The sequence below is a fragment of the Pectinophora gossypiella genome, chromosome 13 (assembly GCF_024362695.1).
Source record: "Pectinophora gossypiella chromosome 13, ilPecGoss1.1, whole genome shotgun sequence".
In the NCBI taxonomy this organism is placed as follows: Eukaryota; Metazoa; Arthropoda; class Insecta; order Lepidoptera; family Gelechiidae; genus Pectinophora; species Pectinophora gossypiella.
Genome location: NC_065416.1, coordinates 10,821,038 through 10,847,363, shown reverse-complemented (window position 1 = coordinate 10,847,363; position 26,326 = coordinate 10,821,038). Strand labels below are relative to the sequence as shown.

The window sequence follows — 26,326 nt, the reverse complement described above, 5'->3', positions numbered from 1 at the left end:
TTTTATTCCTTACCTGCCAATGATAAATAATACAACAGTATTGTTGGCAATAGTTATATTTACATAAATAATGTTAACACTGTTAGAATATATTCAAACACCATGAAATATGAAAATATAAACTGTATGTTCATCTATACACTTAAAAACATTGATATTAGTAATATGCATTCATTCAATTAGACAGTTAATCACAGAACTAAATTCTTACTCAGTTTTGTTTTCCACTTTATTCTGTCGCCATTTTTGTTCCTGTAATAAAAAAATATGAAAAATTGACTTTGACTGTACAAATTTTTGTGCTTCCACCCGACTTGTTATTGTAATTGATTATTACATGTTAGTAGGTAGGGAACCCGTAGTAACCATAAATTGTTAAGAATTTTAAATATAAAGTAAGTAGGAAGGTACCACAACTATCCGTACAGTTACAGGAATTGGTCGAAGTTTAATCTTTGAACTATTACATGCTACAACACCTTACAAAGAAGCTAAAACCACAACTAAACAATTTTGTTATGAGTAGCTTGTACATTACTGATAGTGAAACACCACATAGAGCTACATCACTACAGATACACCAAGTGACACATTGCAAACAATTAACGTATAACCAACCACTATGTAAAACATGTTTATCCCATTGCCGGCGAAATCTTCAAGCTAATTATGAAGTTCAAATCCAATTGTTTTGGGCGATAGGCTGATCCCTTGTCATATTCATGTTAAGTAATAAACTTTGCATAAACAGTGGCTGCAAAGTTGTCTTTGCTTACTTGTGGCTCTGCCCACCCCATTAGGGATTACGGGCGTGAGTTTATGTATGTATGCAACTCCAAATCCTTTGCCGACGATGAATCCTCAATCAATTTGCGGTTGAGTGCGGCTTAGGAGTCCACACATTTATTTAACTCATCGATGATACGCTAAGCGTATAGGTAATTCGCTGCAGTGTGCAGTGTAATCGCCTGGCATTTCTCATCTCACCCGTCGACAGAACTCTAAATACTTTACTTACCTAAGGTAACGTATTCCCCCCGTTAGAAAAAAAAACCTTAACCTTAAAATAGGGTTAGGAAGTCACATTCCATAGCATAACTTTGTCTTGTGTGTAAAGCTGTAAGGTTTGCCAATCCATCCCGCCCGATGCGCCAAGGTAACGGGCTTGGCGATGGGAATCGTGTAGTCCAATAGCAAATTATAGTGGTCGTAACCATGGTAACCACGATCTCGAGCGAGCCTCATAGCGTCGATTTTCTTGATCTCGACGCGTAAGCCTGTAACCTAGACGCATCGGGGTCGATGGATTGGTTTTTTAATAACCGCTTAAATTAGGCCCTGTACGTACTGTACTAAACCAACCGAATGAACGTTATTTTTTCCACTAGTTACAGCTACATTACTAACTTGCTACTCGTCGGCAATGGGACACAACAAGCTACCACACTACTTTGCAAATCGCAGATATAAGTAAGTACTTACCGTCACCATACCATTCACCGCAATGGAACTGTTGCAAACCTCTGTTAATGTAACCACATTGTTATCACTCTATTTGGCCCATTATCTCTCTTACTTTCTGTTATAGTAGGTATTTAGTTCCAACCAGTATTTATTCTATTCTAACTAAGTGTATCACTGCATTGGTATATGGCATACTAGCTTAGAACCTATGTATACAAGGCTAAATCCACCAACACAATTTAACATTCAGAGCTGTCGCTCAATAACTTTACGTATTTCCGTCCGTGTAAGGACAAATGACTGACCAATGCAAGCTAACAAAGAATGTGCCCCAAATAAAAATCAAAATTACAATAAAGCGCATCTAAATAATTGCTCAAAAAGCAACATATTGAAATATATTTAGCTTGATTAACATCTTGTGAAACTATACGTTATCCCATGGGAAGTTTTCGGGTAGTTCACTCTTGAGATTAGCGACACGAATACTCGCCTAATGAACAAAACAGACATCACACATCTTAACCACTTGTTGTATAAAGGTATAAAAACATTTGTAACAAATGATGCTTTGCACTTATTCGAGTCGCACATTCGATTATATTTACAGTCGACTTAACTAACGCCATGTAAATCTGTCAGGTCTACCAGGTACATCCAGCTTCTTTAATATTCGTGTGTTTGTAACTAATCTGAAAGTCCGTTGTCGATACGACTCAGCAGCGGTAGAGTTAGTGACTACGGGCGACCCGAATAAGTGTAGAACACCAAGCTTAGTGTCGCAGTAGAGGAAGGTGGGACGATCAGTGTGTAATGGAGAGCGGGGACGTACCAGGATGGCGATCTCGTTCGACAGCCGGTACGCGATAGCTCGCAGCTTGTAGCGCAGTTTCAACCCGCCCTTGGTTTTCTTGCGCAACGTCGACAGTATCGTGTACATGTTGCAACAGTGCAACACAAGAAACAAACCCGCCAGGTAAGACACCTGCCGAATACCGCAAAACAAACAAACGTAAATAAAATAATAGCAAACAGTTTCGCAACTGAAAAACGACGTTTATTAATCAAGTACGGAAACAATAACAATTACAAATGGAAGTTGTAAAGCAAATCAAATTATTTATACAAAGCACATTAAGTACAATAAATTACATCACATTATACAAGTCTGTATTACTAAGCGTTATCGGATTTAAAGAAGTTCATTTTGTTTCATTACATTTAAGTTTTGGTATGAAAAATACTATAGCTTCTTGAGCCGTTCGAATTGCTTATTGTATACTTATACACACACATTAATATGCAAATTAACAAATAGTCAAACGTGTTATCATTATGACTAGTCCCATTAATTGAAGCTGGATTACAATCTAAGTCATCGTCGACAAACGGACGGTCACGCTAAGCTTATCATAATTATACCCATAAGATCATCCACAAACTTAATAGTTTTATTTCGAACTCCTTGTTAACATTTACGCATATTACATATATTCTTGGTTTTTATATACATTATACACCCAAACCCCATTCAATAAAACCATATACAAACAGTATCTTGCTTCCACCAAATAAGTCAGGTTTATCGTTCTAACCAATACACCACTAAAACACACAGTACGATAAAGTACTTTCAATATATCAGCAACTTAACAGTGCCTATTACTAAGATATCTATAAGTTATCGAACTATTACAATAGTCTCTCTTAAGTTGCCAAGTACAATACATTTTGTGCGTTCCATTTTACACTAAATGCAAATTATTCCTGAGTACACAACACGTTATTATTAAAAAGAATTCTCACTCTATTCGATATATAAAACAAATTTAAATACTAACCTGTCATAATATAATGTATGTGAAAATTGGATCATGACTCACGCCTCTGAGCTTTGGTATCTAACAAATAGGTTTCTAATTTAAAATAAGGTGAGATTAGAACTGGTACTCCTCTACACACTGTAAAAATTCCAATTCCAAAATCTTTTAGCGAAAAATTCTAACCCTATTATGAAAACGGCACTAGTACGTCATAAATAAAATTTACGTCATAACTGCATGCTGCTAAGAGAATTCAAATTCGGTTTAATATCGACCATTTAACATGCATATTCAGATCTTCAGATGTCTATTATAATAATTGAACACATGCAAACTATATTCGTTCATGCAATAACATTATACTGTTACTATAAAGCTAGAGCATTGTGGAGGAATTACCATGTGTGATGTGACTGTATTTTGGTGTGATTGTCAAAGCCAAACCAATATCAATCCTGACTAGAGTATAAATTCGATTGCATATATTGCGTTACTTATCATTTTCATCATAAATGTTACCAAGTATGTATTTCCATATGGAACGCAGTAAAATATTTGAATCTAAAAAATAAACAAGCGGTGAACGTGTGTTTAATTTAAGAGCCAAGCAATATTTAATCCAATTATCAAATCATTTGATTACACTTTGCTTGGCTGTCAAAGATTTAAACACACGTTAACCGCTTGTTTATATTTATTGGTAAGCCGGTGGTAAACTTTTCCTCCATAATAATCTATCTTTACGCTTTCCACTGTATGAGTATTTACATCATCATTTCTCTAGCATTAGCCCATTTTTCACAGGGTCCGCTTATCTAACCTGAAGATTTGACAGGTCCGGTTTTTTACAGAAGCGACTGCCTGTCTGATCTTCCAGCCCGCGAAGCGAAAACCAGCCCAATACAGGTTAGGTCACATACCTCCGTAAATGCATTTCTCGGGAATGTGGGTTTCCTCACGAGGGTTTCACGCTGAGCACGTGATAATCATTTATGATCCAAACATGAATTCGAAAACAAATTCGACAATCATTGATTTAGGCCTGTGCTGAATTCGAACCTGCGACCTCAAAGTGAGAGGTACCACGGCTGTACATATGAGTGTACATTTGCATACTATACATAAAATGGAAAGATAGTAAACGTATGTATAAGTGATGCTAGTATAAAACATTATTAGTTGGAACATGAAAAATATATTCCTATTGGCACTATGAGTCAGTTGAAATATAAATATGTGATGTCCGTTACCATTTACCACCCAAAATAATTAATAATTAATCCTTCTCACATTATTAAAACTTTTTTTGACATTGACACAATATAATTGCACACTAAAATGTTTTAATAAATAGTAATAAATACTATATTAACTTAAAACTTACCCACAACAAAGATCAATTTAGATATTTATTCAAGAACAGTTTAAACAAATATTGTTGCTATAAGAAATGATCAAATATTTGCTTTTCTTGTATTTTACATGCTTTTACAGTTTGGCAAAACAAGTAGAAAACAGAGTTTTTTGAAATTGTTGTAAATTGCACGGACATCAAAAAATATTGTCATATGAAAAAATACAATTCTGCCTGTGTCAGCTTTCTACTATTTTTTGCCAAACTGTTATTCAGATCAGGTATTCGAAAAATAAACAAAAAACGTATTCCACTACACACTAATGGAACGAAGGTTGGTCCACAGTAAAAATTCGAAAACTACTGCAATCAATATTATCTATTACACTACTATAATGCCACTCTAGTAGGAGTATTGACCGTTGCGTTGAAAACACTAGATAATGTAGAATTCAGAATATTTTTTTTTTCTATTTAAGTACCTACTGATCAACAAATGAACACTCGCCAATAGTTCATAGTATATTTTTACGTATTCCACCATTAAATAGACGATTGATTACTTTTAAGGGTGATTTCTATTCATATGATATGAGCCCCAACATAGATTGATTTCCGTCATTGTCCCTTTACACAATTTATAGTTTTATTTATTTTTTTATTTGTAAAAGACCAAACCAGAACCTAAAAAAACTTTGTAACAGGGTTGCCAAATAGAGGGGTTTCGGAAAGGAAAAAAAAACTTATTGAGGAATTTTCGGGGAAACAAGAATGATTAGGATTATTTTCTACATGAAATTTTTCATTGTATCACCCAGTCCAGATCTTGCCTCACCAATTTGACGGGAACTGAAATCGACGACTTCGGCCGTTAAGCCGTTTTTTTTTATAGGAAATGGGAGAATTCAAATATATGTCTGGCAACCCTGTCTTGTAATAATAACCACTAGCAGTAGTAATGTATATAACTTTGGCACTAGTATGGATATTCCTTATTTAAGTGTTCCATCCACCATACACTGATGCAATACGACTTTAGATTACAATTTATCGGCGAATGATCTTCCATCATCATAGAAATAAAATTATCAACAGCAGAGATCAGTATTCACCCTATTAGAGTGGCACATTTATCTATGGTTCATTTTAATATAAATGTCCTTAAATGTAAACAAAAGCTTTGTGTATAAATGCCAGTTACAGCAACAGAAACATTTTAAACTTTATCTTGCAAATAACAATTGAGCAAAAAGAGTCATGTTGTTGATTCAGTTTGACAGATTAGCGTGACATTGCCAAACTAAGAGATAACGCATCTCTGTCTTACAATAAAAATAAGTGAAAGACGAACCTATTTATAGACTTGTGACTTGTTCACTAAACTCTACGGTTTTGTCCGTTCGTATATATACACTAGACTACTCTAGGATTTTGTTTACATTTCAAGGACTTTATATAGGAATAGCGTAACATTACTAGTACACACAGAGCTGGTAATGCAGGGTCACGGCTCAGTCGCAAGACTCCAAAGGTACCTGTTCGTTCAGTTTCTGTGGTATCACCATCAATGTCGTCGCCGTGTTTCCGATGCCGAGGAGAAGGAACGACATACTTAACGCTGGCACCTGTTGTTTGTTTGTTATGGGGAAATATGGTTTATATGAGGGACTTTTCAGTTCGATAAAGGTTTATGTAAGGGAATAATATGAGATTTTAAGTACTATTGCCTGGTACACATGAGATATAAACAGCGTGTTAAAGGAAATCAGATGAGGAATGAAAATAATCTCAATATATAAAGTAGATTAACATGAAAGGTCTTTCGATTGCATCGACTGTATCGCTGTTTAGTTCTCTTGTTTTTTGGTATTAATAATCTATTTTCGAATCTCCAAATGAAACAAATATGGCGGGTAAAAATAGAAAATAAATTAATTTGAAAAATTGCACTAATCTAATAATTATAACTTTAAAATAAATCCAAAATTTTCCGCCATATTTGTTTAGAAGTAGAATAATATAAAAGATCACATACCTGCCAAGTAGCTTCAGGGTGATAGCTCAGTTGGTATAGCGAATAAGCGACGTACAGCTGGAATATATACCCTCCAAAGAGGAAGGGGAGTAGGTATGAGAGTCCGCGCCACATCCACGAGTGGAATCCTTCAATGGTAATGTCCATGTTATGCCTAGCGCCCAGCGCTTTTAGTCTGTACAGAACTCCGCTTTGGTATCTGAACTGCATGTATTGTACTACACCTGAAAAATAATGTTATATTTCAAATAAGTTTTGATGAACAACGTCGTCTTTTGTAAAGGAGATGCTTTCCTTGTCGCTGGTTCCAAATATTTGGACTAATAAAACATAACCCGATAGTATATTGTCCCGAATTGGACATAGAACTTGTGTCAATGAACTCTCATAGTGGGATTTTTTACTTGGTCCATAATATATACAGGGTGTTAGTGACATCGTAACGAATATTGAGAGGGATGGTTCGGCTCATTATTCTGAGTTAATATCAAGTGGAATTTTCCACCGCAAAAGTAAAGATTTAAAAATAATTTAAAAAACTAAAAAAATAACATGAATTTTGCGACGGAAAATTCCTCTTGATATCAACTCAGAATCATGGTCTGAATCATCCCCCTCAGTATTCGTTACGATGTCACTAACACCCTGTATACCCGCTATACTATGTTAAAAGGGAGCCTATTAGCATTAACAGGGCACAAATCCTGAAAACCATGTGATATCGATTATCTATAAACCAAATATGAATTCAAAGTAATATGATATACTCACTGATATAAGCAATGAACCACATGAAGGTGTGCCGGAAGATGTTCCAGGGCTCGTTCTGCGGCCAGATGAGCAGTATACCAGCGACGACCGTGGACACGAAGTGGTGCAGCCGCCACCACCCCTTGATGCGGGACCCGTTCACCTTCAGGATGCTCTCGCGGATCGTCAGCGTGCAGTAGTACCATACGAGCAGGAAGATCAGGATCAGCTGTAACGGCCTGGAACAAAAAAACAGTTTTTGTTATTGCACGTTCTAGAAGATTACATGTGGAAAAGCGAGAACTCAATAGTTGGGTTTTTGTCGATCAGTTTACGGCCACCGAAATATACCTAATTTAATGTTATAAAAATGACGTTTATGGCCACCCATTAAATGTATAAGTTTTATGTGGCCCTACTCCTCTGTAGATCCAGCGCTGCCAGCCAGGGTGGTCTCATCTTGGCTGATTTTGACGCCTACATTAAGTCAAGTAAAAAAAAAAATGTATTTGTATTTACTGTATTGTGTTTTATGCGTGTGTGTATGTATGCTCACGTATGCTCCAGACCCCACCGGTTGATTGGGGGGAGGCTTATGCCTAGCAGTGTGTACAGGCTATTCATGCTATGTTTTAAAATGATATTATTATGTAAGCTATCTTCAACGACATTTGCTGGACGCACTAGTAATACTTTAAATACCCAAGTTTGAAACTGTTATGAAATTCTGAAGAACATCTATATTTTTCTTTAAAATTACGAAACCCCAACAAAGTCATTCATTATATCGTTAAAACAACTCAACAGTACAATACAGTAATGAATAGAAGACAAATCATGAAGAACATAAATTAAAAAAAACGACCAATACTGATGCCAATTTTCGAAGTAAACACGTTCCGTAATGCAGTATGTCTACATTGAACATTATTGCTTCATTGTATGTTTTATACGACCGTGTAGAAAAGCTATTGACAAAGCAAGTATACAACTATAAACTTACCTATTTTTGTTGCATTACCTATAATAAGATTGTTGTTTCTGTACTGAGAGCGAATCAAAAACATAGAATACGTTCATCTATTAGCTGTATTACATACATACATAAAGTCACGCCGTACATACATACATAGGTACACCGGTAAGCTGGGACTATGGAATTCCATTTGCTTCGATCCTGATACACTTCTCTTGCTTCCTCCACATTCATCGTTTCACACACGCACGCGGTTTAGAGTAGATCGTACTGAACCTTTTCTAAGGACATGTCGAATTTGGTCAATGTACGTCCTTCTAGGTTTTCCTCTGCCAGCCCTACCACCAACTTTCGCTTTACGGTATATAATAAATAAATATTCATTTGAAAGCCGTTTCCACATCTCGGGACTATAGAGTTCCGGAACTCGTAGAGGCAATTTAATCTAAATGTGGTGTGACACCAAACGCCGATCATACCTCTGTGCATTATGGGGGTACACCTATTATAATAGGGTATTTTCTAACTAGTCAAATCATATATATTTTATTGCACAGAACTAGAATTTCAACAATCAGACATAACACATGAATACAGTACAATTTGGACTAGTCAAATCAGTTACTTTTTACTAAACGTCAAAACTCAAAATTACTATCGAATGTGCATGAAAAAGCAACCTGTGACGTTAAAGAAAGACGTGACAAAATGTCGCACATTAATATTACATTTTTCTTTATTAAAATTCATGAATAAGTTAAATAGAAAAAAGAAAACGTTTCTTGTCACCTTTAGACCTGTCTTTCTTTAGTAATCAGAATTTCATAATTTATCTTTGACCTAGGAAACTACACGATTATCTGCTTGTCTTAAAAAAAGTGGTTATCTTCTCTATTATCTCAACACAACAAACACATAAGTATTAACATGATGAGCCATTCTAAAGGCTACGGGCTAATTAGCTTCGTATCAAAAGTGACTGCAATTTCTTTTGATAACGTGTGTTTGGTTCTGCCTGTCCATCCTTTTAGGTGTGGCGCGCATCAGTTTATGTATGTATAAGGTACCCTGTGATATGATACTCCTTTATCTTTGATGCGAGGGGAAGATGAGAAAGTGGTGAGTCAGGATTGTAGTAAGTGGAATTCCGTGGTAGTTGTAAGTATTGTATAATTATATGATACTCACCTAAAGTCTATGTACAGGTTCATAACGGCTAACACGAACGCAATCGCGCTCAGAATCAACTTGAACTTCTCATATTCATCTTTGTACTTGAATCTGAAATAATAAAACACATTTATAATTAACTAGATTTCGTTTATCCCTCGCAGCACGTTTAATGGACTCCAAAATAATATAAAAACTATCCTATGTTCTTTTCTAAGGTCTACCTAACTCTGTACATAATTTCATCAAAATCGGTTTAGTAGTATTGGCGTGAAAGCGTAACAGACAGACAAGAGTTACTTTAGCAATTAGAAAATAATATAATAATATTCGACTATATATTTTATTTTAATATTTTTATTATATGTAACTATATTCTCAGGATTGCATAAAACCACGAATTTAATAAAAAGATATCAGTGCATCAATTAGTCATAGCTGGGGCATGTTTTCTATCTACGAAGTGCGCACGGACAGAGCATAGTTCATTAATTATTTATTAGTCATATTATTATCATAGGTATATTGCTCTACTGCTCTTTGAACCAAATAAGAAATGTAAGCTCGTTTTAATGAATCAATAGTTCAATACACTGTTCCAAAGTCTAAAGTTTTAAATGATAGGTACACTTGTTCTTCTCTTATAGTGTGGGCTACGAGGTGGATTACCAACCTCATCAACCCCGGCGTCAGAGTACACTAATTACAATAATTAAACCTATTAATGTTTATAACCGAATATAAAAAGTCTCTAAGTGATTATATAACTTTTATCAGGCCCATTCGCCATGTCTGTAAAAATATATAATATAAGATCCCAAAAGCGTTGCAAGACATCACCAATTTAAATAATTTCAAAAGAAGCTTAAAACAGTACTTAAGTGACAAAAGTGATGCCCTGCAGGAGTTTTTTAATGACATTTTATTATTATTTTTAAAGTTTCTTTAAAATGTCTAACTTATTCTTATTTAATATGTTTAAAACTAAAAATATGAAACTATAACTCTCTTTTAAAATGACTGTGCCCAATCCGTGTCCATTATGTGTTGCTCACCTAATGTTACCAACCTTCTACCATGTGGAACGCAATAAATGATTATGATTACGATATATCCATAAAAAAAATAAGTACCTACAAGGACACGTGACGCAGTCTACCGTGGACAGTACAAATTAAAAGATTTGTACTTAATAATAGGCTAACAGAAAACACAAAGCGAATAGAAAAGACTATGGACATTCAACTTCTTCGAAGTAGTGGGTTCTTCGAACGCCGGAAGTCAATATTATTACCGTAAACGCAAAAATATTCTACAAGCTCTCGGCTTTATGCAAATATCCAGTTACAGCTTACGTAACTTCTAACTGGATATTTGCAAGACAAGAGTTTCTAGAATATTTTTGCGTTCACGGTAATGATCAACATCATTTATCACCGATATATTGATACCGGTGTTTTGAGATTCACCCTAATCGTTAACAATTGAAAGCCTATAATCTTTTATGCGTCTTGAAAAATTCAGCAATTATCAAATAGAGATCGAAATATTCTGATTCGGACGCAGCGCAGCATTTAAGGTCTGTGGGCCTAAGCTACACTTATGGTGGGGGCCCCGCATTTTCAGAGCTAATCCTGATTTTCAGGCCCCAGTCAGGGTAGCAGTGTTGCTAGTAATAAAATTTCAGCACACATTGGTAGGAAATTAAGATTCCACTTTTGCTTCCTTATTGTCTAACCAATGTTCCTATTTATCTCAAGAGTCCGTTTGTTCCACCCTGGTAGTTTTTGGTGAAGGCGGGGTGGAGGCCCATATTTTTGCTTAAATGCGTTGCTGCTCTGGCGAGATTTGAACCCGCAGCTCTTGTTAAGGCGGGACGAGGGTGTTATCAATATTATATTATTTTTGCGGAATGTAGCCTGGAAAGTCAATCATTACACCATCGGGTGCTCATCCTGTGTATTCAGATTTGTGATCTGTAATATTACTATGTCGACGTCCCTAAGCACGGGTGCTATAAATACAAAAAGCAATATTGCCAACTGTGTCCACTAAGTTGGACAGACATCACCACCAATCCTCATTGGAATGGAGAGATATAACACAAAATCCACGCAAGTTGCAAGTACTTACTTGTCATTTTTGTTGAGGATAGAGACGTTAACGTTGCCTAGTATGATTTTCAGATACAGACTGTTCTGTTTGGGCAGGGTCGCTTCTATTTCGTGCAGCATCGCTTTCCTTTTCATGATCTCCTTCTCCAAGTTGGCCACGCGCTCATCTTTTGACGATCCTTTGCCTTTCTTATCCAATCTGTAGATTAAAATAACAACATTTTATGTATTATTTAACATTAAATGAATTAAGTAAGGTACCTGTAACGCCAAAGGAAATCATTTTCATCCGATTTCAAAAAAGGAGTAGATTCGTTTTCGTCTTTCGTCCTTTTCATACATGCATAAACTCACTCCTATTTCCTACCGGGGTAAGCAGAAACTATGGAATTACATTTACTTCGATTCTGACACACTCCTTCCCGTCCTTATCAACCATTCTCATTTTTAAATTCTGAGAATTTACGTCCTATGTTAAATAAAGATAGAGTTTTTAAACTATACATATAGTTTAAAAACTATACTTATTATTTTTTTTAAACTTTACCCCAAACATGTCGGTTTGTCCGCCCGATTAACGATTAGAAGCGTAATATTATCTTTATGTAAACCTATGTTATCGTATTGTGTTTATTCCTGTCATGCTACATACATACCTATACTTTGCCTTAAGTCTTACTAATAAAACATAAACGAGCGGTGAACACTTGTTATGTATTTGACAGCCAAGCAAAGTTCAATCGAATAATTTAATAATTGCATTCAATTTTACTTGATTGTCACCGTTAATTTTTTTTTTATTGGTTAGTCTGTAGTATATATATAAGAGAGTATATATGAGTATTTTTCTAAAGTTTTTATGATTGCTCCAATCGCTGCAATTGTATGCTACGATAGTAAGCCCCTATAACCAGAGGAAATAACCAATTGTTTTGTTGCATTATCTATTGCGTCCATATATCAACGTAACTCGGGTAGTGAACTATCTAAGTTTAGCTTGATAGCGGTTAAGATGTAGGTTACGCTTCTGGTATGAAATTACGGTACCGATTTCCTATTGGATAATTAAATTGATACCGTAATTTCATCAACCTTAACCGCTTTTAAGGACAGCCTAAAACTCACGTATTTAATTCGTGTTTTCTTCGTTTTTCTTCATGGAAAGAAGAGTGGCGAATCGAATGCAAAAACCTTACAATCACATTCATGGTTGTCAGAAGAAATGCTTAAGCAAGCACAGCTCGCAACCACGCCCCTATTTTGATCAGGGTGGAGTAATAAGTTATCGACAGAACAACACCTGTCCTGACATACAGTGCTCAAACTTTAAAAAACAAGTCCAAATTCCAAATATGCGACACTCCACGCGATTTCCTAAGTTTTACGTAACGCTTTAGGCCGTTCATGTTGCATTCATTGGGTACGTTCAAAGTATTCATATAATAAAACCCATACGAGACATTTACGACTCCAAACTGGACATTACGTGCACGGTCACATACTCGATGCATTTTCCCGTGATAGTAACATAACATAGCATCACAACAATATCCCCATCTTACTCATCTTACTTTCGGACAATCAGGTGATCAGCCTATAATGCCCTAACCAAACTAGGGATCACAAAGTGATTTTGGTAATATGTCCCCACCGGGATTCGAACCCGGGGCCGGTGTAAGATGATCCGTGCTTCGGAAGGCACGTTAAGCCGTTGGTCCCGGTTACTCTTTACTGATGTAAGTGAGTAATCGTTACATGAGCCACGTCAGGGGCCTTGGGCGGCTCAATCATAACCTTGACACCAGGGTTGATGAGGCTGGTATTCCGCCTGACAACCCACACGATAAGAAGAAGACAACCCATTCCTCGCCAACTATGTTTAAGAGCCATGTAATAGGGGCGAGCCTATTACTATTAACCGGACACAAATCCTGGAAACCGCGTGATATCAATTATCTACGATCCGAACAGTAATTCTAACTCATAAAGTCGTGCCCGAAACGAACCTGTGACACTACGATGTAAGTCACGTGTTTCCCAAACAGGGATATCTCGGGTAACGTATATAACGTTCATAGTGTTTATGTAATAAAACATCATCATCATCATCAATTTAAGAGCCACGCTCTTGTCGGTGCAGCATTTCTGTAAAATACTCTCCATGCTACTTTTTTAGGGAAAAATAGGGCAGTGGTTTCCCTCTTGCCTTCCGCCCCGCAGTACTCTGTCTGACGCGAGTGGGATGGCGCCCAGAGTAGTCTATTACAAAGCCATACTAGGACTCCTGTCCTCTGCCTCTGAATAGTACTGACAGTTACTGCTGCCCTCTGTCAGGTTCTAGGTTACAGTCCCTGTGACATGCCCCTTCCGTCCTGCATTGCCGTACCGATGGCTCCCATCTCCGCCTCTGCAGCCGTTGAGGTCATAAAACATATACGAGACATTTACGACTCCAAGTACCGGACAGCGGACATACATACACGCTCACGTACTCGATGCATTTTCTCGTCATAACGGCCGAGAGAAAAGGAAACAAAAATCGCATGACATAACATAATGCGTGTTATGGCGTGTTATAATGTCAAGCTCTTAAGCACGCTACCTAGTTTCCTTATGCCCTGTCGTAATGGACTTGTGTTATGTAAGGAACTCGTGTATCGCAACCAGTAATGATTCCCTCAATCGCCGATACGTTATCACTTTAGCTCCACCGTATCCTATTCTTATCTGTTTTCTTTTATAATCTCACAATAATTTATTGCTACATTCAAAACCCATTTATACAGGGAACATTATGTATATAATGTTTCATTTATCAGATGATAAGGAATTACTTCACATAAAAATTCCCAGGACACGTAAAACTGACGGCATGTCTTCGGTCTAGTACTTATTTATCGTGAAATTAAGTTGAAAATCTTTGGGTATCATTAGCTAATAGTAATCAACCCGGAATGGGAACATTCGTAGGCTCTTTACCGCCTTCTGTTAAAGGCAAATCTGTGTATAAAAACACAATATTTTGTTAACATTCACTAGTTAAAGAGTGATTTTTCCACATAGGGTTTGGGATATGACTAAAAACTTACAATACATTATGCTAGTTATCATCAACATATCTAAATGGATAGACAGATCACACTGTGTGATGTTTTAAGTGAAGGTGGTGTCAGGATCATAGTAAGTGGAATTTCATGGTCTCTACCTACACCGACGGGGATATAAGCGTGACCTTATGTGTGTATGTTATAGTATTGTGTGTAACGTAATGGACAATTCTATCGCGCTAAAGTAAGACATCATACTTATCTCAAACAAAACGTAAATGATAAATCTTGCTACATGTTGTGTCAAGACTTCAACTTACTCTTCCTATTTACTCTGTCTATGTCATAAGTTAACATATTAACATAACAATATCAAAAAGATTTCAAATGTTTGCAGTTGGTAAAGGGTATAGCGAGGTAAGGAAGACGAAATGGCCCCCATGGCCCATGACGGAATTTTCATTTGTACTGGTATTGGCACTCTAAAAGAATACGAAATGTAAGGTCGTTGACCCCTGACCTTGACCTGTCTTTGAGATATTCGAGAAAGTTCGTACGCGCGCCGAGTTTTTTCAAAATTTTTTTTCCGAAAAACTATAAAAGCTAGAAGGATGGGACCAATTGCGTATAATTAGGGATACTTTGAAAAATATTCTGAATTTTTTTCAGAGTTCTGGTGAAATGACAACTGTGCAAAATAATTAAACAAAATATAAATATATTTTTTTAGTACTGTTCTATTATGTTTACCGCGCCAAAAAAAATATATAATACTCTTTGATTTATATACTTACACCACACAAAAACTGATTAAAATCAAAGAGGCGCTTCTTGAGTAATTATGAATTTACTTAGTGTGCGTACGGCTGGTAGGAACTAATTAAAGAGGTCGTTTTTAGATTAATTATTATAATTACATGTTAAACATAATTTTAATCATCATCATCACTGTTTTCATTTATTACAACATTGACTGCATCATTTGAAAATATTTTCGACAGAATTTCAGCAGGACGTAAAATGCGAGATAGATATCTCGCATGAGCTAAGTAATATAATTATTACACTTGCGGCATATGAAAATCGACTTGCGAAAATCGTATTTTGGGCAAAAGAAAACCCATTTATGCAAACCGTTTACAATTTGTACTACGAACTAGAGTTTTAAGTTTAGCATCCTGTAGCACTTTCTTCATAATAGTGGCATCATTTTCCGTACCATAAATTGGCCCAGCAAAATCAACTATAAACCCGTTCGTAGTACAGATTGTAAAGAGTTTGCATAAATGGGTTTTCTTTTGCCCAAAATACGATTTTCGCAAGTCGATTTTCATATATCGCAAGTGTAATAATTATATTATTTAGCTCATGCGAGATATCTATCTCGCATTTTACGTCCTGCTGAAATTCTGTCGAAAATATTTTCAAATGATGCAATCAATGTTGTAATAAATGAAAATAGTGATGATGATGATTAAAATTCTGTTTAACATGTAATTATAATAATTAATCTAAAAACGACCTCTTTAATTAGTTCCTACCAGCCGTACGCACACTAAGTAAATTCATAATTACTCAAGAAGCGCCTCTTTGATTTTGATCAGTTTTTGTGTGGTGTAAGTATATAAATCAAAGAGTATTATATATTTTTTTTGGCGCGGTAAACATAATAGAACAGTACTAAAAAAATATATTTATATTTTGTTTAATTATTTTGCACAGTTGTCATTTCACCAGAACTCTGAAAAAAATACAGAATATTTTTCAAAGTATCCCTAATTATACGCAATTGGTCCCATCCTTCTAGCTTTTATAGTTTTTCGGAAAAAAATTTTTGAAAAAACTCGGCGCGCGTACGAACTTTCTCGAATATCTCAAAGACAGGTCAAGGTCAGAGGTCAACGACCTTACATTTCGTATTCTTTTAGAGTGCCAATACCAATACAAATGATAATTCCGTCATGGGCCATGGGGGCCATTTCGTCTTCCTTACCTCGCTATACCCTTTAGACTTTTATTTCCTTTTATCAGTGAATCATCACAAGAGAATTATAGCACTACTTTTTTATATTGCATGTTTTCATTCTAAAGAATTAGCTTTATTTAAAGATTTCAAACTTACGGACCTAGTGTTAGCTTATATATCAATCACTTACATTTTTATCAAACTTATTAAAAATGTAAAACTACACTTAGATTAATGACTACAAATTGTGACTTTTAAGACTTATTTGAATAGTAATTATTTTCCCACCATTTTGAAGTATGTATTTGATAACATGAATTGGTTAATTAATTAGTATTAAGAATTACATTGCACTGTATTGCAAAATATTTTACATTGTGAGATAATTATTTATTTTTGAATAAAAATACATTTCTGTTTCATTATCATTTTTTGTTGGCATAATAGGTCTTAATGATATTAACTGAGAGTAAGTATTTTATCTTTTAGTATTATAAATAGTCAGTTATACTAATAATTTCAATAAAGAAATTTGATAACAAGCTGTCAAACATCTATGGCCAAAAACACCCTCTTGAGAAGTAATTTAAGATTACTATAATTCAAATTAATTATTCAAATTGTCATCTAAATAACAATCGCGGAATCGCAGCTAGAAGTATGAAGATAAACAAGCGATAACACTTAATAAATAAGCTTTAGACAAATGCAGTAATAAGTCTGACCTTCTGAGTGCCCCGGTGATAACGGACATGCGGTATCTCTGGTGGTTCAGCTCCTTCATGCATGTTGCCTGGAGCTCACCAACTTCCTCCAGTTTCGTTGCATACTGCTTATTTACAGTCTGGAAACATAAAATAATAATAATGTGATTGTAGAAAAGGAATAAAGTTGACAATTTTTTATACCTATATGCCTATTTGTAGTTTATCATGTGTTAGATGTGTAATCAATTAGTAAATTAGTTTTTAATGGACAAATTACGTTAGATGTCAATGTTTTGCAACATTGTTTTCTTAAACAAAAGTTTGAAATGGGTACACTATTTTTATTCCATGTAAAAACTGAGACTACGTTTTTATTTTCCAGGATTCAAACTAGTGTGTCTGTTACGAGGTTTTTGTTGACAAAAATCACATCAGATTGTGATGTTACAAAAAGGTGTTCACCAATGTAAGTGTAAACAACAATGAGATTTTTTTTCAAAGTTCAATGTCTTAAAATATTATTACAATACACTAAGGCCCCACTGTACTTATTTAATCTGTTATCTGATTATAATTAAACTAGGTAGTCCACATAACAGAATTACAGAAATCAACAAAATTATAATTAATAGATACCCATTCTAACATAATCAATCTATTAGATAGACATGTGGTGGTTATGAATGACATTATGTTGAAGGGCAAATAAATTATAAGACTGACCCTAACGTTAGAACAGCAAGCTACTTCAACAACAAGCAATGTACCTACTTCAATATCTAAGAGCGACAAGGTAGCTTCTACCACATTTATAATTGGGACCAGTCACTATGTACATGAGACTGTGTACTCCTTAGAATTTGAGGTTTAAAGTGTAAAGTCAGAAGATCTGTGCGATGTGTAAACAGTAACACAACATCGATTTCCGTCAAGTAGTCAAATATAACGAGACACGCTTCTAGAACACACGTATATCCACAGTCATTAGAACATACTTTCACTCAATATTTTTCCCAATAAAAACAGTTTTCAAGATCAAATTATAGGTTAGAGGATATCTATACACCGGATACAACTTTGAACGATGACTAAATACATAAATAAAACGTAAAATACAGAATAATGTGATAATGTAAGACTTAAAACGACATTACCTCCAAACGTTTGTAATCAGTTAGTAAATCCTCCCACTCTTTCAAACACTCTTCGACATCCATTTTCGATCAAATATAAAATGCACAAATTAGTTATAAATCTGAGGTAAAATTCGACAAAACTCCGCGTTTCACCACCGTCTACGGCTGGTCGGATGTCGTTGTCATTTTCAACTGTCAATCGCACGTCACTGCTGTTTTTTTTTTTTTTGGTTTGGTTTTCCCCGAAGGGTAAGGCAAAGGGAACTATGCCCATACAGCCATGTCTGACGTATTTTTTTCTTGATGATTAATGAAATGATGAAAGGTGATGATGATGAAACCTAAGCCCCCACCCTCGGAGTAGACTCCTACTCCGAACCCCAAACGAATTAACTCAAAAGTCCGCATAAACTTTTGAGTTATGAAGCGGCTTCCTGACACGAAGCGAAAATAGGCAGATACACTTTGTTTATTGAATACTCCAATATAATAACACTCGCGAATGTCTTCCGACTAACTTAATGCGATCATTAACCACAAAACACCACTTCGTATTAATTATTTAGATTATTCAATGAAGAAAGCAACTGTCCCGTTCCCGCCTCCCGCCAAAAAGCCACGTCACTGCTGTTAGTTGCGTTTTTTTATCACATTTCGAGAGTAGTTTGTCTATGGTTTAGGCATGTTCTACAAGGAAAACATGGTGTTTCATGGTAGGTATCTTTTATTCCAGAAAAATCGTTTCGTAGGTGTATGACCTAACCTGTATTTAACTGGTTTCCTCTTCAGGTTGGAAGTCAAACAGGCTCTTCTGTAAAACACTGGATATGTAAAAATCACCAGGATAGGTAAGCGGACCTCGTGAGAAACCCGAGAAACGAATTCTAGGGAGATGGTAATGTTTGGTATAATATATATTATACCATTATTATTTCATGCTAAAAGAAAGCTCGCTTTATCTAAACCCTCAGCAGTGCGAAGGTACATAACATGTAGATTTCATATTCTTGATCACATTTGTTTTTACTTATTTCAATTTCCTAAAAATGCAGGAATGGATAAGAGAAATAACAAATGTAAAATAAATTAGATATTTAATTGATTTATTTACAGACAATATTAAACCAAATTCTATTAAAAAATTTGGTAGTAATTATCATAAATTTAGACAAAATACAGTGGTTATATGAGTAAGTACAAAATTCTCTTGGAAGTTTAGTGAAGTGTACTTGTAAAGTTCCATTTCGATCATCTATGAATTTGTTTGATGCGCAGTGGGGCAGTGCACAAGAGAATTTTGTTATGGATATACATATTATGTCGGTATTATTCTTAGAATAAGCATATTATCATGACATGAGTGCAGATACCTACTTTATAATTGTAATATAAATCCTTACTTATGTAGAACATACAATATAGTTTGCAAGCTGTTATTGACGATTGCCTTACGTTAGCTAAGGAGATTGTATAAATGCTATGTAGAACATTTGAGATCTTAGATCTATCGACAATATTAAGTATGTTGCTTCAAGAAAAGTTACAATTAGATTGTAATTAAGTGCTGTCCTACGCATATAGATTTTGTAGCGTTTATATGACTAGAAAATAACGTGTGATCGTCTTGTCCGGTTACGAAGGGTTACACCCCTCGTCGGGACATTTTATACGCTGCGCCTTTTATTTTCATCGCTCTGGGACATACGTTACTTAGCAACATACAACCTCCTCAGTGATGTTGTATACGAATTTACATTGATAAGCGAATACAATGATATAATGATGCGATACTGCGCACCACACTCGCGCAACTCGTCCACTTCAACTTGTACTACATAGGATTGTCATGTTACAAGCTTCGCTTGAATTATTTTAAAATCGACATTTGGAAGAGCTTCTTAGCGTGGTGTCGCAATACCTGAACTCTAATGTTGTTTTTTTTTATATGTAATGTACATGGTATTCATGCGGTAATACGGCAAAGCTTCTAACAATACGACCATACCATACTAGTCTACAACTACCTCTAATTTATAGTAAAAATACCAGGCAACCAAATTCTCAATGCCGCAATAAATACCTAATTTAATCCGAACATAATAGGCTTCAAATTAGATTTATCTTTGAAACTAGCTACCTCAAACAGGTTGAAAATTAAAAATATTAATTATATCACACACTTTAATTTACGTAGAATGCGTAAGTATATGTAATGCAAATGAAACATCTTACAAATTAAAATCAGGACAATGACAATGTAATGATTGCATAATAATCACTAATCTAGCAGTTCAATGCGCTAGCTACGTGAACCAGAACTCCGTTTGAGACTTGAATCAAATTAAACACTGAAGATATAAATAAATAATTAAAAACTTTAAAATATAACTCTCTAACTTATAGTTAAAGTTTTGAATTGCCAAAACTTAAAATAAGTCCCTATGAAACTCTGTTCTATAATAAAGCGCGCATCTGCATCGACCACCCACTACCCAGCTACCGGCACGGCAGTACAATCTATATCAGCCAAGTTGCCTCCGTAGGCATCCATTAATGCTGTTGGCACACTTGCAAACAAACACAATGGACGCCGCATCGAGATGAGACAAACATCGAAAGCTATTATGTACAAAGGCAGAGCGTGATATTGACGACTTCTGAATGTGATTGCGATGAACACAAAGATTCCAAGACGATTGTCATGAATAACCATCAATATCAATTTTAATAAAACTAAATTATCAATAAACAAATCAAGGTACAATTTTTTCTAGAGTGGACATGTAAGAAATGTAACTATTCATATGAAATAAAATTTATATCTAAACGCACTTACGAATAAACAATAACTATAAAATAAAACAGAATAATGAAATGTTAAATTATAACACAGCTTTTACTCCCCACTCCCTCGTTCCGATCGAGTACACGACGAATGCTACGTCACTACTATAGCTACTCTGAACCGTACCATTTCCAAACTAAAATATTCGGAAACACAAATTACCTAAACAACGAACTATACAGAAACTATCTATGAGCCATTACAATTTAATGGAATGTGAATGTGGACAAAGTTTTTGTGATAAGAAGAAAAGAGTATAATTTGGGCAGTCTGGTGGTAGAGAGACATAGCATCGTCAAGTGTACGAGAAAAGACCACAATGAGCAAAAAGAAGAAATGTTATCAATAAATTATCAAAACTATTTCTCCGTTTTAATGATTTGGCCATTAAAATCGCAACTCAATGTTTTCATTGCAGCTATTTAATGTGAAAATAATGATAAGGATATCATCATCGGTGAGTTTAAGTTACTAAAATGGCAACGCTCTTAGCGACACTCCCAAACTTTGACGGTTTGATCGACGCTGCCGGATATCACGAATGGCAAGCTCCTGTGGAAATCTGAAACAAACAATTATATTTGAAACTGATATTCGTTGTCCACAGGAGAATGAATTAATTTTATAGCATTCACCCGTACGTGAATTACACAATAAGAAAATTAAATCGAAAAAATCTGACTAGGGCGGGACTTCAACCCGGAGCTCTTGTTAAGCAGGGACGAGCGTGTTAACAATTACGCCATGGTATAAGAAGACCATGTATACTCAATCCTATGACAAGCCGCCATTGCTAACCCTTGATGACGTAAGTGTTACCATTAAATTGGTATCTCCAACATTCCAAGGACGTAAATTTTATTATTGAAAATTAAGTGAATTACTGACTCATGTATTTAATTACTATTATTTGTCACATGTATAAAAATCATTAAAACTGTACGTAAATCTTTTACTAAAAGTTCAAAATTTCCTTGCAAACTAAATAAAAAACATTGGGTAATTTATTTTTTACGAAATGGCAACATAGGGTGGGATGACGTCAGCTGGGCTAACCTTGAAATGCCAGCTGTCACTTGTGAGCATACCTGGCTTTTTTGTACCATGCATTAAACCAGCAGGTCCTCCTGCCCATGTCGACCTATGTCGTCGTTTGTTGGGGTTCAAGTCCCGTTAGTCAGATGTTTATCGTAGCGTTATGTAGTAGTCTGCGTGACTTACCAAGACTGGTAGCGAAGTGCTGGTGCGCGTAGAGCGTCTTGAGGCAGCGCGTGTGCGCCACGTCCCACACGCGCAGCGTCTTGTCGTCGGAGGCGGTCAGCAGGTAGCGCCCGCCCGGGTGCCACGCCGCGCCGCGCACCCAGTTGTCGTGCCCCACCAGCGTCGCCAGGCACTGGCCCGTGCTCACGTCCCAGATCTAACAAACAATGTGACAGGTTGACAAGAGAACCAGAATGAAGACATGGCCTAAAGACATGTTAAGCAGTCAGCTCAGGCTACAATTTACTTAAGTAAACCTATGTAGTCGTTAAATGAGTCACGCACATTTGGCAGCTCAATAGTAATCCTGACACCAGGCCAAAACCTTACAAAAAAAAAATAACAAAAGAATGCCTATGCAGACGATGCGTGCAATTGAGAACCTGATCCTTTGATGAAGTCGGTTAATAACAGCCTCTGTGATCCAGTAGTTGAGCGTTGGGCTAATGATCCAAAGGTCTCGGGTTCAAATCCCGGTTACAACAAAAATCACTTTGTGATACCTAGGTTTGCTTAGAATATTGCAGGCTGATCACTGGATTGTTTAAAGTAAGAATGAACGAACGAACAAACAAAATATTACTGTAAAGACTGGGTTCAGCTCTGTAATATATGCGAGGTACCTTGACGGACTTGTCCCGGGAGCCGCTGGCGAGGAAGGGTCCGGCGTGGCTGGCGCGGCGGTTGTCCCCGCCCGCCGCCTCGTTGATGGCGGCCGCGGCGGCCTCCGGCGCCCACGACACGCACTCCACCACGTGCTCATGCTCGCGGAGCTCCATCTGTTAAACACACATTAGTTATCACTCCACTTCTACTGTCTAAATGTTCCCAAAACGGAATTTTCATGTAAAAACTATAATAGTAAGAACACTGGCTGCCTTTTTTCAAGTTGTTTTTTCTTGTACTCTGATGTTATTACTTTGGGAACTGACTGTGACGGAAAACCCCAAAAAAGATAGCGAGACGATCTCGATATACACACACAGATAGTGCGGTAGATATCCGGGGGGTTAAAATGGCCACATCGAAGCAATTCATCTAAAAAGCAATACTGCAATTTGACATTGCGCATATAAAATGAAGTGCGCAATGCAAACAAATGACAAACAGCAATATTGCTTTCTTAGATGAATTGCTTCGATGTGGCCATTTTAACCCCCCTGGTGGCAGTTTGTCGAAGGCCCTGAGACGGGGTAGGAAGATGGTGGAGCCTATGTCCAGCAGTAACAAAGGCTAGTAAGAATATGAGGTACCTTGCATTCGTTAGTCTCGGCGTTCCATATGCGCACGGTCTGATCGTTGGAGCAGGACGCGAGCAGCGAGCCGTCGGGAGACACGCGAACCATGCGCACCCACTCGCGATGACCCTTGTACGTCTTGATGCAGTAGCTGAGGGAAACAATATATTGCTCATATAAGTCCAAAAAAGTTGATGGTAGGGCTGGCAGAGGAAGACCGACAATGACTTACATTGACCAAATTGGAGATGTCCTTAGAAAAGGTTTAATACGATTTACTCTGAACCGGCGTGCGTGTATGAAGCGATTGATGAATGTGGAGGAAGCAAGAGAAGTGGGTCAGGATCGAAGCAAATGGAATTCTAGTCTTTGCTTAACCCGGTGGAAAATAGGCGTGATTTTATGTATGTATGTAAGTCCAAAAATAGTAAGAGAAGATATGGGAGGGCCACCCCAAATGGAAATAGAAAGGAGCGGGGGACTCTTTCACTTGAAGAGAGATAGCATTATAGAAAAAAAATGCTGCCTGGAAGAAAAAACTGTATGAGCAATAAAGCCGCCTGTTGTGCATATCTTACATTTTCCTATTTTCTTTTAAATAATAGGTTATAGGCTCGCGTTTGACCCTAATCTCACGATGTGGTCTAGGGTGGATCACGCTTACCTAGCAAATGCCTATTCACTCTAGTCTTGAAGACTCCCAGATTAAAAAGAGTTGTAAAAACAGTCCTTCTGTAGCTTGTGTTCTTTGTACTCCATAAAGTATATTTACCTTATTTATTTTAGAGACACCAAGTGTAAAATATACATCATTTTTCGTCTCTTGAGCTGTCACTCGACGATTATGACCTTTGGTGTCAAACAATGTTGCGCATTCCTATGATATTTTATTGACGTTGCCAAAACCGACTATGAGGGACACTCATGAGAGCCCGCAGTCTGTGGGAAGTAAGGCAATGAATAAAGTCCATAGCAACATACCCCGTAGCCACTTCCCAAGCCTTGATGGTCTTGTCCCGGCTGGCGGAGTATACGATGTCGCCGCTAGGAGAGAACGCGACAGACGACACGTTGTGGTCGTGCCCATGCATTGTCTTCACACACTCGAACGTCTGGTTGAAGTCCCACAGCTTGATCGACATGTCGGCGCTGCACGATACTGGAAGAGAACGACGGTTTCTAAGTTGAAAGGGTATAAGAGACTTTTTGATTTACTAGTTCTGGGATGTTTCCAGTCTGAAATTAGCCTTCAAATTCCAGGGCTACACATACATGGCATCAAATAAAGAGATCTAAAACTGACGAAAAACATTTTGCTTTTTTCTATTTAATTTATTTATGAATTTTTATCAAGTTAAACGTAATAAGTCCGACATATTGTTATCACGTTTGTCTATGACGCACAATGTGCTTTTTCATACAAATTCCATAGTAACTTCGTGTAACTTTTAACAAAAAGGAATTTGACTAATTAGAAACTAGCCTACTGTGAGCTACAGATTACAGTGCATTCTTTCTATAATGTATATCAGAGTGTATGCTACGCGTCCTGTAGATTATGATTTCTCATAATATGTTATGTATGCCTTACCAAGTAGTTTTCCATGATGGTCGAAGGCGATGTCCTGAACGGAGTCAGTGTGGCCCTTCAGGGTTCGTTCGTACTCGCCGCTCTCGAAGTCCCATACTTTGATGGTCGCATCCTCGCTCGAGGATACCATCAAACTGAATACTGGGTGAAATATTACCTGGAATACGCATCCGTCATTTACATAACAGTTATATTTTAATTTAATTTTAATTGACACAGTTGGCTCGACCATTACAGACGGTGATACGGCTCACCACCTATTATTACATTGGTCTGACAAAGCTCGATGAGGCGTGGGCACTTACTTCATCTTGCGATGGATGTACCTCTGTCTACACCCAAGTAGAATATAGTCCTGAACTTAAGTTATGTTGTTATGTGTTTTATTAATTGGGATCCATTTATTTATTTGATAAGTAACAAAAAAACGTAGACGTCAGACAAAAGTAACATTATAAAGAAAAACAGAAAGAACATGTACCTTTATTTATAAAGTTTTTTAGATGACTAGTGAAGTTGAAGGCATTATAATATGAGTTATAAGTTATTTCTAATGCATTCTGGCAAAAATAAAGATCAAAAATTGACACTAATTTCTACTGAATGGCTAGGCGTCGATACATCGTTACATTAGTTATTCCAACTGCCGCCAAGCTGTCTAAACAGCTTATATTAAATGACAATTCATCTACTGAATAACAATTGTTAGCGAGAATACATAAGAGTAACAAAAAGCGTAACAATAAAAGAATGTTAGACAATGGTGCTAATTCCTGTAAATACCATCTAATTTTATTTTAGGTTATATCTGTCATTTTCTTATCCGCCGAAAAGGAAAGGGACGGGTAAT

The 26,326-nt window shown here is 36.4% G+C and overlaps 2 protein-coding genes across 5 annotated transcripts in view; both read right to left on the bottom strand.

The window, feature by feature from the left end:
- Positions 1 to 40: 40 nt before the first annotated feature.
- Positions 41 to 18,753, bottom strand: LOC126371809 (transmembrane protein 120 homolog). Of its 4 annotated transcripts, XM_050017172.1 has the most exons (9): positions 18,561 to 18,753; positions 17,425 to 17,543; positions 11,706 to 11,885; positions 9,591 to 9,683; positions 7,448 to 7,665; positions 6,677 to 6,900; positions 6,177 to 6,266; positions 2,297 to 2,449; positions 41 to 252 (listed from the first exon to the last, which is right to left on the bottom strand). In XM_050017172.1, exons 1-9 carry the CDS (start codon positions 18,621 to 18,623, stop codon positions 208 to 210), a joined length of 1,185 nt encoding a protein of 394 aa, XP_049873129.1. In that variant the 5' UTR covers positions 18,624 to 18,753; the 3' UTR covers positions 41 to 207. The 4 variants fall into 4 exon arrangements, with proteins under 4 accessions (XP_049873129.1, XP_049873131.1, XP_049873130.1 ...); XM_050017174.1 differs by lacking the exon at positions 2,297 to 2,449 and having other exon boundaries at positions 18,561 to 18,752; XM_050017173.1 differs by lacking the exon at positions 6,177 to 6,266 and having other exon boundaries at positions 18,561 to 18,752.
- Positions 18,754 to 19,619: 866 nt separating this feature from the next.
- LOC126371808 (lissencephaly-1 homolog) overlaps positions 19,620 to 26,326 on the bottom strand; it is a 30,670-nt gene continuing 23,963 nt past the window's right edge. Inside the window, exons 5-10 of the mRNA XM_050017171.1 lie at positions 25,477 to 25,633; positions 24,867 to 25,044; positions 23,901 to 24,036; positions 23,271 to 23,426; positions 22,609 to 22,804; positions 19,620 to 21,949 (exon numbers count right to left, since the gene is read on the bottom strand). Of these exons, the coding sequence (XP_049873128.1) occupies positions 21,876 to 21,949; positions 22,609 to 22,804; positions 23,271 to 23,426; positions 23,901 to 24,036; positions 24,867 to 25,044; positions 25,477 to 25,633 (897 nt within the window). The 3' untranslated portion in view covers positions 19,620 to 21,875. The remainder of the gene's footprint in view (positions 21,950 to 22,608; positions 22,805 to 23,270; positions 23,427 to 23,900; positions 24,037 to 24,866; positions 25,045 to 25,476; positions 25,634 to 26,326) is intronic.